The sequence below is a fragment of the Rhinopithecus bieti genome, unplaced genomic scaffold (assembly GCF_001698545.2).
Source record: "Rhinopithecus bieti isolate Rb0 unplaced genomic scaffold, ASM169854v2 scaffold_9899, whole genome shotgun sequence".
In the NCBI taxonomy this organism is placed as follows: domain Eukaryota; kingdom Metazoa; phylum Chordata; class Mammalia; order Primates; family Cercopithecidae; genus Rhinopithecus; species Rhinopithecus bieti.
In genome coordinates, this window is record NW_016806979.1 from 933,776 (window position 1) to 951,272 (window position 17,497).

Consider the following 17,497-nt stretch of genomic DNA (forward strand, 5'->3'; position numbering starts at 1 on the left):
GGGGGCTCTGAGGGGTGGAGGGGGCTTGGAGGGGTCAAGAGACTGCTGGTCTGTCCTAGTTGCTGACGGTGCACGGGCGCACCAAGGAGCAGAAAGGGCCCCTGTCGGGTGCAGCATCCTGGGAGCACATCAAGGCCGTGCGGTGAGTGGATGTGGGCATTGGGTGACACAGCCTTCAGTCCTTGGGGCTTTGCTAGAGGGTCCAAGCTCCACACCGCAGGGTGCTTGGCTCAGCTGACGCCCGTGACCACCGAGGGGGCTAGGGCCGTGGCTGGGGTCAGCATCGCCTGGGAGCAGAAGCTCCCTGCCAGGATGGAGTCGGGGCTGTCCGGGGCCTGGTGATGTGCTGGGCAGGTGGAGGGACAGGTGTTTCTCTGTCAACAGGAAGGCTGTGGCCATCCCTGTGTTTGCTAATGGGAACATCCAGTGCCTGCAGGATGTGGAGCGCTGCCTCCGGGACACGGGTGTGCAGGGCGTTATGAGCGCAGGTGGGCAGGGCCCGGGACAGCAGTTGGGGCCCCATGCACATGGCCTGATGCCACCACCCAGGTGGGTTCTTCCCACTGCCTACTGCCCTCCCCACAGCACTGTTCGCAGATGGTGTTCATCAGTCCCACTCTGCTCTGAGGGGCCTGACCCGGCCTTGTCCCTTGTGAGGTGGCACAGGAGGGTGTCCTGAGTGTCCCAGGCTTTCCTATGCTATCCACCTGGAGCAGCCCATGAGGCATCCTTCCTCCCCTTCCTCCCAGAGGGCAACCTGCACAACCCCGCCCTGTTCGAGGGCCGGAGCCCTGCCGTGTGGGAGCTGGCCGAGGAATACCTGGACATCGTGCGAGAGCACCCCTGCCCGCTGTCCTATGTCCGGGCCCACCTCTTCAAGCTGTGGCACCACACGTGAGTCGTCCCCTAAGGCAGAAGCCACGCTGAGGGGTTGCCCAGGCAGATACTATCAGAGCCCACCTGGGGCATTTTGCAGGTTTTGTCAAAACAACTTGCTGCTAAGTCAGGTCTTGAGGGGCTGGGGTGACTTAGGAGTGGAGTTGGACAAGAAGAGACACAGGTCCCTGTGTGCCCAGTGCTCAGCCTGGGGCCTGACGGTGGAGCCGGGAGCGCAGCCTGCGTGACGGGGCCTCTGTCTCAGGCTGCAGGTGCACCAGCAGCTGCGAGAGGAGCTGGCCAAGGTGAAGACCCTGGAGGGCATCGCTGCCGTGAGCCAGGAGCTGAAGCTGCGGTGCCAGGCAGGCGCTGGGGCGGGTGGGAGCCTGGCCTTGGAGGGGGTGAGGGCGGGGGCCATGACCAGGGCCTTGGGCTTTTGCAGGAGGAGATATCCAGGCAGGAGGGAGCGAAGCCCACCGGCGACTTGCCCTTCCACTGGATCTGCCAGCCCTACGTCCGGCCGGGGTGAGAGCCCAGCCAGCCCTGGGCAGTGATGTGCGCCAAGGTGTGGGCTCCACCCTGTGCCCACAGTGCTGCGCCTGCGCCGCTTGTCCTCAACCATTATGGCCAGTCAGCTCCTGCCCGAGGGAAAGGAGGAGGGAGGTTTCAGCTCCAAGTAGCACACACCTGCCACGTGCCCCTCGGTGTCCTAGGTGGGGGGTGCTGGTGACTCAGCTGTGTCCTCCCTCAGTGGACACTGGGATTTTAAATCTTTTCTTCTGTAAGATACTTCTCTGAGCTTCTCTGATCCTGGAGTTGCCCATGGGTCAATAGCTTGACCCCAGCTTCTGCTGGGTTCTCAGAGGTGAGGCCATCTGTGGCCACAGCCCTGCCTGGGGCTGCCCGAGCTGCGGACTCCATCTCGGAGGCCCCAGACTCCCTAGAGGCCACTCCTGAGTGGGCTGCGCACTGCCCATGCTCCTCACAGCAACAGCACTCGCCATGGCTGCCTGGCGCCTCCTCACCCTGGGGCCTCACCCGGGCTCAGACCCGTGTGGCTGTGGCTACTGGGCCCCTCTCACAGTGTCCTTGGGCTCTGCCCGCTGTCCTCCCCTCAGGCCCAGGGAGGGGAGCAAGGAGAAGTCGGGTGCGCGCAGCAAGCGGGCCCTGGAGGAGGAGGAGTGTGGCACAGAAATCCTGTCCAAGAACAAGCAGAAGAAGCAGCTGAGGAACCCCCACAAGACCTTCGACCCCTCTCTGAAGCGTAAGTGCTGCTTCCACTGATGGGCCCGAGAGAGCCTCTTCGTCACCCCCATCCTCCCTGTTGCCAGTGACAGGAACCTAAACTTGCGGTCAGCAAGGCTCAAGGCCCAGAGCTGGAAGCAGACGCCTGGGGGCCTTGGCAGAGTAGTCAGCCAGACATGGGGTCTGAGCACAGGGAACCGGTGCAGGCCACAGCCCAGGCATGTGGGACATGGGCTCAGTGAGTCAGATGGGGCTGTGGGACAAGCTCCTCAGCCAGGTGCCACCCAGGTGGCCACTGAGGGGCTTGTCTACAGCTCAGGGCCTCGGGTCCCTGCGGCTGTCCCTGCCCAGCCTCACATAAGATGCCTGAGAGGGAGGCTGGGGTCCTCAGCCATTGGTCGCAGAAGGAAAAGCAGATGTGGCCAGCCTGTATCCTCTGCCCTCCCTGAGCCTCCTGGCCTGGCTGGCCACAGCTGGCACAGACGCTGTCAGCAGGCTCCATGCAGGCGGCGGGGCAGCCCCCACAGCCAGGCCACCCCGGCCCTCACTCACCAGTACCCTCTTGTTCTTTTCCTAGCAAAATATGCAAAGTGTGACCAGTGTGGAAACCCAAAGGTGAGTGGGTTCCGGCCACATGCCACCAAGGCTTCCGCTCTGGTGGGTGAGCAGGGTGGTCTCTGCACTCGGGGTAGCAGGTGTGGTGCCCGCCCAGCTGGGTTTGCAGTGTGGCCCAAGGTGGCATGGATGCCTCAGGACGGCTCCTTGCTTCCAGCCAAGCCCCTGCCCAGGAATGGAGTGGGAATAAGTCTGGGTGGTTGGGTGAGGGAGAGGCACCTGGCTTGGGGGCGGTCCCCAGGGCTGCATCCAGGCCGTGGGCATCTGGCAGAGACTTTCCCAGCCTGGCCCCAGGAGTGGTGCTGGCCACAGCCTCCCGAGCTTTCCTGTGCCCAGGGCAACAGATGTGTGTTCAGCCTGTGCCGCGGCTGCTGCAAGAAGCGAGCCTCCAAAGAGACTGCGGACTGCCCAGGTGAGGGCGCCTGCCACCCGCCCCGCAGCAGGCAAACAGGCCCCTCCGCCTCCTGACCCCCGACTCCTCTCGCTCTGCCAGGTCACGGATTGCTTTTTAAAACCAAATTGGAGAAGTCTCTGGCCTGGAAAGAGGCCCAGCCTGAGCTACAGGAGCCTCAGCCGGCAGCGCCCGGAACACCGGGTGGCTTCTCTGAAGTCATGGGCAGTGCCCTGGCCTGAAGGCCCAGAACCCCCACCCCCAGGACTGCTGCTGGAGCCTGGACACGTCCTACTTAAGGAAACGCCTTTACTCAGGGAATCTCCTGCTACTTAATGTGGAAAGACACGCCCACGTCCCCCTTCGGCCCACTCCGGGGGCCTGGAAATGCTGCAGTGGGGAGCAGGCCCCAGGCTGGACCTGCCCTGTCCTCAGCACGCGTGTGCAAAAGGGAACAATAAATCATTTCAAAGATGCAAGAGCCCACAGCCTGTGACCACCGCCCCCGCCCAGACCCATGGAGGCACGAGCCAGGGCAGGTGCAGTTGGGGCTAGTGGGGGCTTCTGAATAACCAGATACGACTAACTGAAGGCGGCGCATGGGCATCTGTGCAGAGGAAAGCGGGGGCTTAGGTCTGCTCCCCGCCTCCCCTGGGCACCTCCATAGGCAAGTGGCCAGAGCCTCCGGGAGCTTCCTGATGCCGCACAGCCTTGGAAGCACAGCCTGTGGGCCACAGTGGCCGCTGCTGGGGGCTATTGAGCCCGAGGGCCAGGCTGCCCATTTGTCTCACCAGGCCCTGCCTCCAAGCCCAGCCCCAGGGAGACAGCCCTCAGGAATTCCTGCACAGCAGGAAAGAACAGCCAAGGGCAATGCTCAGTCTGCTCTTTAATGGGTACCGCCCACTTGTCTGCACCTGACAGAGGCGGGAACAGGAGGGGTCTGGGAACTGGTGCCGCTGGGCCTGGGTGCCGCAGTCTGCTCCCTGGGGACAGAAACCCACAGGGTCGAGCCCTGCAGTCCTCTCCTTCCAGAAGGGCCACAACTAGCAGCCGCCTGCCTCCCCAGCAAGGGCATGCAGGCTGGGGGCACCCAGTGGCCAGGCCTCTTAGCCGGGTTGCAGGCAGCACTGAGCCGCCTGGAGGTCAGGAGGTCCGTGGAGATGGGGAGGGGGTGCAGATGTCCTGGAGGCCAAGGTCCACCCCTCACATGTTGGTGCTCATCCGAGACTGGCTGTTGGCTGGAGTCAGCTCCCCCTGGCTCCCTTCTCTGGGTGGAGACTGCAGGGGAGACAAGAAGCAGTTCAGCCACCAGGCCCCACACGCCGTGCACCCGCCCACTCTGGCGCCTGCCCACCTTGACGTGGATCTGGTTGCGGAGCACAGCTGCCCGTAGCATCATGGCCTTGGCGCGGCGCTGGAACTCCTTACCCATCAGCAGGGACTTCTCAAAGGTGGTGCTGCGCTGGTCCACGTCCCGGGCGTAGAGGATCTGTGCAGGCACAGGCTCAGCGGGGCCCAGGCTCACCCCCAGCTGCCCCCACCACCCTGCAGCCCACAGCCACCTTGCTGTGCGAGTCCACGCGGGCACTGATCAGCCCCTCCAGGATTAGCTGCGTCAGCTCGTCCTCCAGGGCAGCCACTGTGGTGTTGAAAGCCGCCGCCATCCTATGCATGTCGGCCGACACGTAGGGGCTGAAATACTGCAGGGCGGAGGGAAGTCAGCTCCACAGCCCCCTGTATGCCCACCTGCCGTGCGCCAGCCTGACCCCCACACTTACCTGGATGAGGGCACGGTTGCGAATCTGGGTGTACAGGGTCCTGACGTGGGGAGCCAAATACATGTCCAGGAGCAGGTTGTCCTAGGGAAGGGGCTGGTGAGGACCAGGACAAGAGCCCAGGCAGAGCCCCACCTCACCCCCACCCCAGGCAGGACCCTACCTTCATCTCGTCCAGCATCTTGAGGCATGAGGCGTACTTGGACTCGTAGAATTTGAAGATGATGTCTCGGACCTGCGGCTCCAGCTCCAAGAACAACTTGAAGGAGCTGGGGAGGCAGACCCCTCAGAGCTCTGTCCTCTGCCTGCCCCTCCCTCCAAGTGGCCAGTGGGACACCAGTCCCCAGACAAAACACCTGAGAAAACGGCAGGGCCAGGAGTCCAGGACATGCAAGGCCAAAGCGGCAGCCGTGGAGAGGGACGGGGACTGCCAGACCAGGGCACCTACCTACTGGAGATGACATTGCGCTGCAGCTCCTGCCGGTCAAAGGTAGCCAAGGCGCACAGGCCACCGTAGATGGCCACATTGCTGGGGGACAGCAGCTGAGGAGCAGAGACCTGGTGTCACAGAAAGTGAAGGGCCAGGCCACCGCTGCCTGCCCATCACCCACTCTGAGAATGCCTAAGACCCCGTTTGTGAGAGACCTCACCCTCCTACAAAAGCAGCCCAACCCACGAGCCCATGCTCTGCCTCCCAAGTCCCCAAGAGGGCTCCTCACCTCAGGGAAGTCGCAGTGATCAAAGGAAGCCAGCAGGAGGCACTTGGCAGCCTGCTTGTACTTCCTGGCGGCCAGCTCCGCCAAACCTAGTGGAGGGAGCCGGGTCAGTGGGGAGAGGGGGTGAGACCCAGAGCCTGGGGAAGCCGCTAAAGCCTGGAGACCAGGCAGAACGCGACCACCAGCCAGCTCGCTGGCCTCTCCTGCCCCAGGAGCTGTTCCTCAGCGCTGGGGACAGATACCCTAATCATGCGTGGAAACAGCCCCGCCAGTGCCAAGCAGGTTCCCTGAAGCCAGGCGTGCAGGGAAGCTTTAGGTGCTAGCACAGCTGCGAAGGACACCGCGCTCAGAGCAGCTCGGGCTGGCAGACCTGCCTCAGGCCCACAGTGACAGCAGCCAGACCCTGACCACACGTCACCCACTGGCTTCCCCAGGGCAGATGTTAGGCGCCACCTACACCCGCACATGTGCCCCACAACATCCTGCGCCCTGCCAGGGAAGGTTTCCCTGGCTGAGGCAGGGACCAGCCTACTGCCCTGGGCTGGAAGAGCAACACACGTTGAACGTGGGGCCAGCTGGGCGTGACCCAGGCCCTCACCTGCGGCACACTTGAGCTTGGTGAGGATGGCCTGAGTCTGGCTGTCACGCTCTCCTCGCTGCTGTTGGGGAAAGCCACATGCGTGAGGCCCACGCCCCACATTTCCTGGAGCTCGATGCCCAGCCCTCAGACAGAGAGGGGATGAAGGCAGATTCAGATTTGGGGGAGAATGAGGTGGGGGAGGATAGGAGGGGCCAACAGCGGTCAGCAATCGTGGGGCAAGGTCTCTGAGGAGGTGGCCCGTACCTCAGCAATCTCCGGGGTAGACTCAGCCTTGCTGACATAGCTGAGCACATGAGACCAATTCTGTAAGTAGACGCTGACCTGGTGGACGAGGGGGCAGGGCCAAGTGAGCCTAGGCGCTCCGATGGCCCAGCCATGCTGTCCCCACCCGCCTGCCTGCCAAGGCAGGCCGACCTTGATGACGTTGAGGCACATGTTGATGACGTGCTTGGCGCTGGTGCAGTAGTCCCGGGCCCGGGAGTAGCACTTGAGGGCGTTGCTGAGGTCCCCGCAGTCCAGGTAGTGGTCGCCCAGGTCGTCGTGGCCGCGCCGGATGCTCTCCTTGATGGAGTTGCCTTTGTAGTTCTTCAGGTCCGTGTCCAGCTTCTCCAGCTTCAGCAGGGCCTTCTTCCGCGTGGCCTCCACCCAGGCCGTGTCCAGGGGTGGGGGCTCCACGCCGCTCTCAGGGATGGCGTCGGGTGCGTTCTGCAGCTCCCTGAGAGAGGACCTGGCCATCAGGATGGTGACGGTCACAGGGGCCAGGGAGGAGGGCAGGAAGCCGCCAATCTCAGGCTGCCCTCAAAGGCCCAACTGGCACACAGGTGGGCACCTCCCGCTAGCCTCAAACCCCACCTCCAGGGACCAGTCTGCACCAGAGACACAGAGATAACTGCTGCCCCCAGGAGCCTGCAGCCAGGTGGGGAAGCCAGCAGGGAGGCAGCCCCTGAGCCACAGTCTCCAACAGCTCCCCTTGGAATCAAATCCCTGCGTGCACACACACAGGGCACTTCTACTCCTGGCCAAGAGACAGCAAGAAATCTACCTGCCCAACTTCCCAGCGCAGGGGTGGGAGTTTCAGGACACAGGAAGGGGGCCCAGCCCCAGGCACCTGCTCCCTTGGTGGCTTCTACTTCCTCTTACCAAGCCCCTGGCCTCACCTGGTGGCCTCTGAGAGCTTGCGGTGGATCTCCTCATACATGTCCACATTAAAGGTTCTCTGCACGAAGGAGAGGGCCATCTTCAGGGCCTCCACCCGCAGCGTAGGGCAGTGATCAGCAATGAACTGCAGCCGTTCGATGCGCATCAGGCCGCTGTAACTCGCTGCGTACTGCTCCAGATCCTGGGAGCGGGTGCACACGAGGGTCAGGCAGGGTGAGGTGGGTCAGGAGTTAGGGCCTGACTGTCCTAGCCAGAATGTCACCCTGGGCCTGTAACAGGAACCGGGCATGGGGGTGCGAGACTGACTGCTGTTCCAGGCCCTGCAGAGACCCCTGGGGTGGGCCTGGGGTAGGAGCCTTGGGAGTGGGGCTCTGCACTGGGGGGTTTTGGGAATGGACACCCACTACTGATTGCTGGTCGCTAGGCTGAGCGGGGAGGAGACCTGCCCTGGCTTCTCCATCAGCAGTGTCTGAAGCTGGGCTACAAGCCTCACATGAATGGGCAATCAGAAATCCTGATGGTTTTGGGATCGGGAAAAGAGAACAGAGATCACTGAGAAGGATCATTCTACCTGCTGTGCAGGCTGCAGTGGGGAGTCTGCCCTGGACCCCTCAGTAGGACTGAGACACCCAAGGTTCCCCCACGGGGCTCCGTACCAGGCTGGGGTTCTCCACCACATAGTTGACGTCGGGTGCATTCTGCGGGTCTTCCTGGGGGTCCACGTCGATCTGCATGGGCTCCACAGCCCCCTGCAACATGGGCCAGGCACCTGGCACCTCGTCCTGGGGACTGCCCCAGGAGGGCGAGAGACCCGCACTCTTCTCTGAGGTCAGCTCCGCCCGAGATCTTCCAGGCCAATCGGACCACACTCCCGCCGTTGCTGTCCCCCAGGCGTGCCCTCCCAGTCACCCTCGCCCCCAGCCAGGCTCCTGTGCCACCACATCAGGGAGGGGTCTCCTCACAAGACTCTAAGGCTCAGAAGCAGAAACCCCTCGCCTGATTCTAGCCGCTCGTCTCTGAAAGCCAGAAAGCAGACATGGGACAACCAACTACACAGGGACCCCTGAAGGCCCCTACACGTTCCCAGCCACCATCCTGATGCAGTTTCCTCCAAGCCACGGAGAAGAACGGGACGCCACCTCAACCCCAGGAGGCAGGAGGACCAGCCCCCGGAATCTGTCCGGAGCAGCAATACTGGGCTGAGAATCACGCCACAGGGTTGGGAGAAGGGGAAAAGAGTCATCTCAGGGAGCCCCACGGCCGCCAGCTGGGAGAACAGAGGAGCCAGGACCTCGGCTTAAAGCAGGCTGGAAAAGCCGCCATGCCGGGCACCCGCCGGACCCGTGGGCCTCCCGCGCTCCTTCGGGAAAAGCACCAAGAGCTCGGCTCCCTCCGCAGGCCCCGGGCCCACCGGGGCACCCTCCCCTCCTGCGCTTGGAACTGCGTCCCTGTCCTCGGCCGGCAGAGCAGCAGGGGCCCAGCCACAGCAGGGGCGGCCGGGGCCCTGCTCCCCCCTCCCTCGCTCGGGGGTCCCTGTCCTGGAAGGTACCTCGTAGAGCAGCGTACAGGCCGACAGGCTGGCGCTCAGGCTGAAGTCCCCGGCCGTACCGGGCAGGAGGAGGTCTGACCTACTGCTGTGAGGGGTGCAGTACAGATCTGTCACTGACGAGGAGGCCGAGCTGGGGGCCGAGCTATCCCTCATTCTGTCCTGACTTTCTGCACCCCCCGACCCTGACACAGAGCTGGCTGGCTGCTGAAGGGAGAAAGAGCGTTAGCGTCGGGGCGGCCGGGAACCTCTCCCGTGAGCTGCTGGGAGGGGAGGCGGGGCGGGCGCGGCCCGGCGGCCCCGGACCGCAGCGCGCAGCCACGGCGGAGACGCCGCCCTCGGCCCTGCAGCCCCCACGCGCGCTGCCCCGGAACCCGGCAGCGGCAAGCGCGCCGGCTCGACTCCTACGCGCCAGGCCCCGCGCCCTGGCTCGACCTCAGCCCGGTCCAGCGGCGGGGGGGCGGGCGGGGGCCGCGAGGCTGGCGCGGCCCTCAGGCCTCGTTACCGCAAGTTTAAACACCCTGAACCGCACGGCATCCTAGCAGCCCACCCGCGCCGGCGGCGTGCCGTCACCTTCCGGGCACGGAGCCGTGCTTCCGCGCGCGCGCCGGGCGCGCGCGGCCGGGACCGCTGCGTTCTTAAAGGGGGCCCGGGCCGCCCACCCACGCTCCCGGCCCAGTTCCTAGTCTCCCGGCCGCCGGTGGTCCGGCGGCCGCATGAAGCCGCGGCGCGTGGGGCGCTGTGCCGGGCCGCCTCGCGCTGGCCGCGGCCCTGCCGCGCTGGCTGCTACTGCCGCTGCCCGCTGCGCACCGTGCGCCCGTCCCGCCCGGACCGCCCAGCCCTGCCGCGCTCGTCGCCGCCCCCGCCCCCAGCCTGGCGCCCGACGACGTCTTCAATAGCCGTGCAAGACGACCACCCGGAAAACGCACGGGCCCGCGCCTGCCGGCCTGCTGCTGGGGCACACCCTGGATCTCCCAGGCCCGCAGGCAGTCCTGGCCGCCGGACCCCGACCCCCAACGGCGAGCCCACGGGGCTGCGCGCCCGTACGGTCGCCTCGGGAGACAAGAGGCTCACCAACGGTGCCGCGGGGGTGCCCACCCCCCGGATCCAGGGTCTAGGCCCGGCCCAGGCCCCAGAGCTCCGCGGCGGGCCGGGTCGGTCCCCCGGCCTGGGCAGCGCCCTCCCGACGCCTCATAGATGTTTCTCCCTCCCAGACGTTCATCTTCAACCGACGGGACGACCCTGAGCCTCGAGCTCCCAGGGTGGTGAGGGTCCCCCAGCCCCCGCGCCCGCGGGACCTGCCCCCGAAGACCTCCGGAGCCGCGGCCACGCGCCCTGGGCTGTGGTGGGCCCTCTCTGTCGAGGGCTCCCCGGAAGGGCCGCGGGAGGCCCACACGACGCTGCCCAGGTCCACACCCGCCTGCGGAGGGCCCCGCCCCTGGCAGCCAAGCTGCTGCTCCCCACCAGTCCTCAGCCACTGGCTGCTTCCCGGGGCCCCGTAGGGCCTAGTGCCCACGTCCCCTGAAGGAGCCCAGCAGGGAATCGCCCTTCCAGGCAGGTCAGGACGACCTGGCATCCGTCCTGTTTCCTTTTAAGAGATCCCCAACTGATGGCCGCCTGCTTCAGGCCTCGGCGGGCAGCCAGCAGGGTCCAGCGCGTGAGGGGCCCTATGGTTGGACCCGTAAAAGGAGTCCAGGCCCATGTCAACACAACACATGGAAGCCCTGGCCCTTGGGGGCAAGTGGGGCAGCAGGCCCCATCCTGACTCTGTGCCAGCCTCTACTGCGTGCTTCCCCTGTCTCCGACTGGCAAGGTAGTGGCCGTGTCACAACACCAACCTGCTCGGCGGTGCGCACCCGCCAGGCTCTCTGCTGCAAGATGTCTGTGGAGTACGACAAGTTCATCGAGTCTGGGCGCAAGTACGCGGCACTGACCCGACCCACGGAGAGCCCAGAGCCAAGCTGGGTGGGGACCTCCTGTCCAGCTTGCCAGGCCCTCATGCCCAGGACGTCCCTCGCCCACAGGTGGTTTTGCCACGTGGACGATGACAATTATGTGAACCCCAGGAGCCTCCTACACCTGCTCTCCAGCTTCTCACCCAGCCAGGACGTCTACCTGGGGCGGCCCAGCCTGGACCACCCCATCGAGGCCAACGAGAGGGTCCAGGGTGGCAGAACTGTGAGTGCCAGAGCAGATTCCTTTCTTGATGCCAGCCTAGGAGGCACAGCAGAGGACGTGGAAAGCTGGCTTGAGAAGGGCGTAGGGCTGGGGGCCCAAGCTGATCCACCCAGGTGGTTTGCACATGGTGTTTCAGGAGCAGGCCAGGAGGCCCTCATTGTACTGGGCAGAGAGGGGGTGTCTGGACCAGGTGGGGAGGGTCTGGAGGCTGCAGATCAATGGCCTGCAGAAGCCCCCAGCCCCTCTTGCCCCAGGAAGCTTCTGTTACCTGGGTGGGATCTTCTAAGGGGCAGCTTAAGAAAGATGCCTGGGGAGTCCCACGAAGAGTCAGGGGTGAGAAGCGCTGCTCCGGAAGCTCTGACTGGCACCCCATCCCCAGGTGACCACGGTCAAGTTCTGGTTTGCTACTGGTGGGGCCGGGTTCTGCCTCAGCAGAGGCCTCGCCCTCAAGATGAGCCCGTGGGCCAGGTGAGTGGGGGTTCAGCTGCCTGGGCTGGGAGGCGGAAGCTGAGACCTGAAAGCTGCTGACCGGCCTCCCCGCAGCCTGGGCAGCTTCATGAGCACGGCTGAGCAGGTGCGGCTGCCGGATGACTGCACAGTGGGCTACATCGTGGAGGGGCTTCTGGGCGCCCGCCTGCTGCACAGCCCCCTCTTCCACTCCCACTTGGAGAACCTGCAGAGGCTACCGCCAGACACCTTGCTCCAGCAGGTACCGGCGCCACTTTGTGTCCTTCTGCCACGTGGGCTTTGCCTCACCCTGACTCCCCCAGGGGCCCCACTGCCCTGGCCTGATGCCCGGCTGAGCAGGCAGGTGGGATTTGCATGTGGCTGGGGATGGACACTGGAAAGGCCCCTTGGTCTGCTGGATACCGGGTCTTCAGGTACAGATGGGGTGTGGTGTCTGGGGTGGAGGGACAAGGGGAAAAGCACAGTTCTCGGGCCAGGGAGGCCCCACGCCAGCTTGGCAGTGGGCATGGTCTGTGTGGTGATGGGGACTGGAGCAGGTCCCGTCACATGGAGCAGGGAGGGAATGAGGGTCAGCTTTGCTCTGGAGGGTTCAGGTCCCTCGCTCCTGTCCCTCGGGCTCCGCCTGAGGTGCCCCCACTCAGCTCATGGCACCTTTCAATGCTGTTCCCAAGCCTGGCCTCCCCGAGGACTTGGGGAGAAGTGGGTGGGCAACGGGGCTGCAGCAGGGCTCCTGGCTCCTGGCCAGGGGGAGGCGTGGCCCGAGACCAGACCAGGCCACACTCTCTGCCCACACCTTGTTCTCTCCCAGGTTACCTTGAGCTATGGGGGTCCTGAGAACCCACATAACGTGGTGAACGTGGCTGGAGGCTTCAGTGTACAGCAGGACCCCACACGGTGAGTGGGCAGTGGTATGGGCAGGCCCTCAGCCCCACAGGGGCTCTGGCATCAGCACGCCCACCCACAGCCCTGACCCCCGCTGCTCCCTCCACCCACAGCCCTGACCCCCGCTGCTCCCTCCACCCACAGCCCTGACCCCCACTTCTTCCTTCCCCAGGTTTAAGTCTGTCCACTGCCTTCTCTACCCAGACACGGACTGGTGTCCCAGGCAGAAGCAGGGCGCCCCGATCCCTCGGTGACACTAACCACCGCGACCCAGGGCTGCCTCGCTCTGTCCCAGGTGCGGGGAGCTGGAGCCCCCCATGGCCTCAGTGGACTGCCTTAGGTGCCATGGCCATACCAGTGAGATGTAGGCACTTGGCACACCCTCTGGCTAGCCTGCAGCCCCCCTCTCCCAGCCCCTGGTGGACTGCAGTGATGGGTGTTCTGGGAGAACAAAGACAGCCAGGCTGAGGGCTGGGGCCGCAGTGCCCCTCCCACTGACCCAGCCTCAGGGTTGATCCCACGGGAACAGGTGTCCACCCTAGCACCTGGGCACCTGGGAGGGAGCTGCCATCCAGGCTCCATTACCTGTTGTTGAAGGTGGGTGCCAGGCTGGCTAGGTGCCAAGGAGCAGGCTCCAGATCAAGGTCCTGGCCCAGCCACAGCCATTGCAAGGACTTAGCCTGGCAGGCTTTGTGGGGGATGCTGCCCTCTCTGCTGCAGGCTGGGTGCACAGCCGGGCACCGCAGTGGGACTCAGGCCTGGGAAGGTCATGCTCTCAGCCAGAGCTTTGCTCCCAGCCCAGGTCCCTCATTCGGAGGCCTCTTGACTGGGACCACAGAGGTGTTTTCTCTGCTCTGACTTGTGGCTCAGGACTCCTTCCTGGGTCGTGCTCCTGCCCCACTGTGCCTGGGCCCATAAACGCAGGAGCCTTTTGTTTGGGGCCCCCTGGGGTGAGACTGCCCCGACCCGCCCATCCCAGCAGACCCACCTCCCCGCCTGCTGCCTTCCATGGAGGGAAATGGGCCAGGGGCCATCATCTCCCCTCTGCCTCCTGCTTTGCTGTTGCCGAGCGCGAGTAAAGGCTTTGTTCTTACTCCACACGGCTCCTGTCTTAATCACCCACCAGCCCAGCTCTCCCCGGGTCCCTGCCGTGCCCCCCTCCTTCCCCAGGAAGGCTGTGTCCCAGGCAGGGCTATATCCTTGCCGTCCTGCCCACCCAGCCTCGAACCTACTAGATTCTTCTTTGGAAGCCAAAGCCTCCAGCAGGGGTGGCATATGGGGGTCCTGCCGGGAGGGACGGACACTGGACGCTGCCCCGAGAGGCCACCTTCCTGAGCGTCATGTTTGCCTTCTCATGTGTGTTGTGTGGAGCCAGGTGCACGTGGGTGTGTATGAGGGTGGGTGTATATGAGGGTGGGTGTGCATGGCCGTGTACACAAGGCTGAGTGGACACATGGAGAGCGGGTGTGTACGTGCATATAGGTGAGTATCTACCCATGTGTGTGTCTGTGTGCATCAGTGGGTATGTGCGTGGCAGTGTCTGCATGCGTGGGTGTGTGCACTTGTGCATGGGTGTGTGGAGGGCAGAGAGGAGGCCCCACATAACCCGCATGGAGTTCACTGGTTTCTGTTTCATTTGTTCATGCTCAGCCTGGAGTAGAAGGCACCCCAAGGAGACTTGCGGTTAATCATGATTGGGTCCTCAGGGCCTGGGACTGCCAAAAGCCTAGGCCCCTGGCTTTGTCCACTGCAGGCTCTGGGCTGGGAGAGGAATTCTGGGGCTCAGAACAAGTGGCAGGGGTGAATTTCAGGAAGTCCAAAACCTGCATTTCAACAGAAACGAGAAAATAGCAAATTTTTGAAAGTTGCTGCAGAATTGTGGATGCCCCAAGAGAAGGTATCCCCTGTCCGTGGTGGGAGTCTGGCCGCATGGCCTTGGGTCCCTCACGCTGGCTCCCCTGGATGCGCGGTTTGGGGGTTGCACACTCCTCTTCCTCTGACCTCGTAGCCCTCCCTCCCTCCCAAGCCTGTGCCACACAGGCCTGGTGTCCTTGGAGTGTGGAGAACATGGACTAGAGTGCGTTTGCACCACCAGAAAGGGTGTCTAGGGACAAAGTGCTCTGAGTGGGTTTTTCCAGGGCATGAGGCTCTAGCAAATCTTGGTGGACACGTGCTTTCTAAAAGAGTCCAGCTTGCAGCTCCTCTGAGAAAATAATGTATCCGTTTTGCCTCAACTCCGTCAACACTNAGGCTCCATTACCTGTTGTTGAAGGTGGGTGCCAGGCTGGCTAGGTGCCAAGGAGCAGGCTCCAGATCAAGGTCCTGGCCCAGCCACAGCCATTGCAAGGACTTAGCCTGGCAGGCTTTGTGGGGATGCTGCCCTCTCTGCTGCAGGCTGGGTGCACAGCCGGGCACCGCAGTGGGACTCAGGCCTGGGAAGGTCATGCTCTCAGCCAGAGCTTTGCTCCCAGCCCAGGTCCCTCATTCGGAGGCCTCTTGACTGGGACCACAGAGGTGTTTTCTCTGCTCTGACTTGTGGCTCAGGACTCCTTCCTGGGTCGTGCTCCTGCCCCACTGTGCCTGGGCCCATAAACGCAGGAGCCTTTTGTTTGGGGCCCCTGGGGTGAGACTGCCCCGACCCGCCCATCCCAGCAGACCCACCTCCCCGCCTGCTGCCTTCCATGGAGGGAAATGGGCCAGGGGCCATCATCTCCCCTCTGCCTCCTGCTTTGCTGTTGCCGAGCGCGAGTAAAGGCTTTGTTCTTACTCCACACGGCTCCTGTCTTAATCACCCACCAGCCCAGCTCTCCCCGGGTCCCTGCCGTGCCCCCCTCCTTCCCCAGGAAGGCTGTGTCCCAGGCAGGGCTATATCCTTGCCGTCCTGCCCACCCAGCCTCGAACCTACTAGATTCTTCTTTGGAAGCCAAAGCCTCCAGCAGGGGTGGCATATGGGGTCCTGCCGGGAGGGACGGACACTGGACGCTGCCCCGAGAGGCCACCTTCCTGAGCGTCATGTTTGCCTTCTCATGTGTGTTGTGTGGAGCCAGGTGCACGTGGGTGTGTATGAGGGTGGGTGTATATGAGGGTGGGTGTGCATGGCCGTGTACACAAGGCTGAGTGGACACATGGAGAGCGGGTGTGTACGTGCATATAGGTGAGTATCTACCCATGTGTGTGTCTGTGTGCATCAGTGGGTATGTGCGTGGCAGTGTCTGCATGCGTGGGTGTGTGCACTTGTGCATGGGTGTGTGGAGGGCAGAGAGGAGGCCCCACATAACCCGCATGGAGTTCACTGGTTTCTGTTTCATTTGTTCATGCTCAGCCTGGAGTAGAAGGCACCCCAAGGAGACTTGCGGTTAATCATGATTGGGTCCTCAGGGCCTGGGACTGCCAAAAGCCTAGGCCCCTGGCTTTGTCCACTGCAGGCTCTGGGCTGGGAGAGGAATTCTGGGGCTCAGAACAAGTGGCAGGGGTGAATTTCAGGAAGTCCAAAACCTGCATTTCAACAGAAACGAGAAAATAGCAAATTTTGAAAGTTGCTGCAGAATTGTGGATGCCCCAAGAGAAGGTATCCCCTGTCCGTGGTGGGAGTCTGGCCGCATGGCCTTGGGTCCCTCACGCTGGCTCCCCTGGATGCGCGGTTTGGGGTTGCACACTCCTCTTCCTCTGACCTCGTAGCCCTCCCTCCCTCCCAAGCCTGTGCCACACAGGCCTGGTGTCCTTGGAGTGTGGAGAACATGGACTAGAGTGCGTTTGCACCACCAGAAAGGGTGTCTAGGGACAAAGTGCTCTGAGTGGGTTTTCCAGGGCATGAGGCTCTAGCAAATCTTGGTGGACACGTGCTTTCTAAAAGAGTCCAGCTTGCAGCTCCTCTGAGAAAATAATGTATCCGTTTTGCCTCAACTCCGTCAACACTAGTCTTAAAACCTAACGCATTTTATTGCTGTCTCCTGAAAGGAGATGGTCATTCATGTTTAAGCCGCACTCTGAGGCTGTGCAGTGCCCAGTCCGAGAGCTCACCGTGTTTCCTTTATCCTCTTTTTTTTTTTTTTTTTTTTTTGTCTAAGTTCAGGTCCACGAGGTCCTGAGTCTTTTCTCCCAAGCGATCAGTTACGCTGCTCCCTTTTGTATTGTTGGGTTATGTTTATAGACGTTTCAAACTAGCAGTTTTCCACTTTGATTCAGATAACCATTCCCAGGCAGGGCCAGTCCCAGACTCGATGTTCTGGGAAGAGACTCTGGCTGTCCCAGGCCCAAGTCCCTGCTGGACCCAGTTGGCTTCAGCTGCAGAGAGACAGCATGGACAAGGGTGAGAACTTAAAATTTAGGAGATGCCGTTTTGCTAATGGAGTTATTTATAGTCGCAAACTTTACGTTAGAAAACAAGGCTACTCTGGACCACGCTGCCTGTGGCATAGCCCTGCTCTGTGTGGAGCAGCTTAAAAATAATACTCAAATAGGCCGGGCGCGGTGGCTCATGCCTGTAATCCCAGCACTTTGGGAGGCTGAGGCAGGTAGATCACAAGGTCAGGAGATCGAGACCATCCTGGTGAACACGGTGAAACCCCATCTCTACTAAAAAAAAATTAGCCAGGCATGGTGGCGGGCGCCTGTAGTCCCAGCTACTTGGGAGGCTGAGGCAGGAGAATGGTGTGAACCCGGGTGGTGGAGCTTGTAGTGAGCCGAGATCGTCCCACTGCACTCCAGCCTGGGCAACAGAGCGAGACTCCGTCTCAAAAAAATAAATAATAATAAAAAATAATAATACTAAAAGGAGTATAAATGCTTGCGGGGGGGACACCCATTCTCTGTGATGTGTGCCTGTCGCACTACACGCCTGTGTCACAACATCCCAGGTACCCCATAAATATGCCTCCTATGTACCCACAAAAAAATTTAAAAATAATAAAATAGGCCGGGCGCGGTGGCTCAAGCCTGTAATCCCAGCACTTTGGGAGGCCGAGACGGGCGGATCACGAGGTCAGGAGATCGAGACCATCCTGGCTAACACGGTGAAACCCCGTCTCTACTAAAAATACAAAAACT

General features: G+C 62.6%; 3 protein-coding genes across 16 annotated transcripts in view; 2 read left to right on the top strand and 1 right to left on the bottom strand.

The window, feature by feature from the left end:
• DUS1L (dihydrouridine synthase 1 like) overlaps positions 1-3,604 on the top strand; it is an 8,856-nt gene extending 5,252 nt beyond the window's left edge. Inside the window, exons 6-14 of one of the 5 annotated variants that reach the window (XM_017879198.1) lie at positions 60-142; positions 385-488; positions 750-894; positions 1,142-1,238; positions 1,319-1,401; positions 1,995-2,140; positions 2,699-2,736; positions 3,008-3,148; positions 3,230-3,604. In XM_017879198.1, the coding sequence (XP_017734687.1) occupies positions 60-142; positions 385-488; positions 750-894; positions 1,142-1,238; positions 1,319-1,401; positions 1,995-2,140; positions 2,699-2,736; positions 3,008-3,148; positions 3,230-3,463 (1,071 nt within the window). In that variant the 3' untranslated portion in view covers positions 3,464-3,604. Of the gene's footprint in view, positions 1-59; positions 143-384; positions 489-749; positions 895-1,141; positions 1,239-1,318; positions 1,402-1,994; positions 2,141-2,698; positions 3,149-3,229 lie in introns of all 5 variants that reach the window. The other 4 variants (XM_017879199.1, XM_017879200.1, XM_017879202.1 and 1 more) reach the window with 4 other exon arrangements.
• A 391-nt stretch (positions 3,605-3,995) lies between these two features.
• On the bottom strand, positions 3,996-9,529 carry GPS1 (G protein pathway suppressor 1). Of its 9 annotated transcripts, none has more exons than XM_017879194.1 (13): positions 8,927-9,529; positions 8,034-8,126; positions 7,377-7,558; positions 6,634-6,934; positions 6,463-6,540; positions 6,217-6,277; positions 5,622-5,707; positions 5,351-5,445; positions 5,066-5,171; positions 4,906-4,986; positions 4,690-4,827; positions 4,482-4,616; positions 3,997-4,405 (listed from the first exon to the last, which is right to left on the bottom strand). In XM_017879194.1, the coding sequence occupies exons 1-13, from the start codon at positions 9,077-9,079 to the stop codon at positions 4,331-4,333; spliced, it is 1,584 nt and encodes a 527-aa protein (XP_017734683.1). In that variant the 5' UTR covers positions 9,080-9,529; the 3' UTR covers positions 3,997-4,330. The 9 variants fall into 9 exon arrangements, with proteins under 9 accessions (XP_017734676.1, XP_017734683.1, XP_017734682.1 ...); XM_017879193.1 differs by having other exon boundaries at positions 6,217-6,274; positions 6,634-6,946; positions 8,927-9,429; XM_017879192.1 differs by having other exon boundaries at positions 6,634-6,946; positions 8,927-9,429.
• A 1,176-nt stretch (positions 9,530-10,705) lies between these two features.
• Positions 10,706-13,546, top strand: RFNG (RFNG O-fucosylpeptide 3-beta-N-acetylglucosaminyltransferase). 2 transcript variants are annotated; one of them, XR_001886879.1, is made up of 6 exons: positions 10,706-10,842; positions 10,948-11,101; positions 11,481-11,569; positions 11,645-11,982; positions 12,378-12,463; positions 12,624-12,715. XR_001886879.1 is itself a non-coding variant. In XM_017879204.1 (6 exons), the coding sequence occupies exons 1-6, from the start codon at positions 10,802-10,804 to the stop codon at positions 12,703-12,705; spliced, it is 618 nt and encodes a 205-aa protein (XP_017734693.1). In that variant the 5' UTR covers positions 10,706-10,801; the 3' UTR covers positions 12,706-13,546. The 2 variants fall into 2 exon arrangements, 1 of the variants encoding a protein (XP_017734693.1); XM_017879204.1 differs by having other exon boundaries at positions 11,645-11,810; positions 12,624-13,546.
• The last annotated feature ends 3,951 nt before the right edge of the window (positions 13,547-17,497 follow it).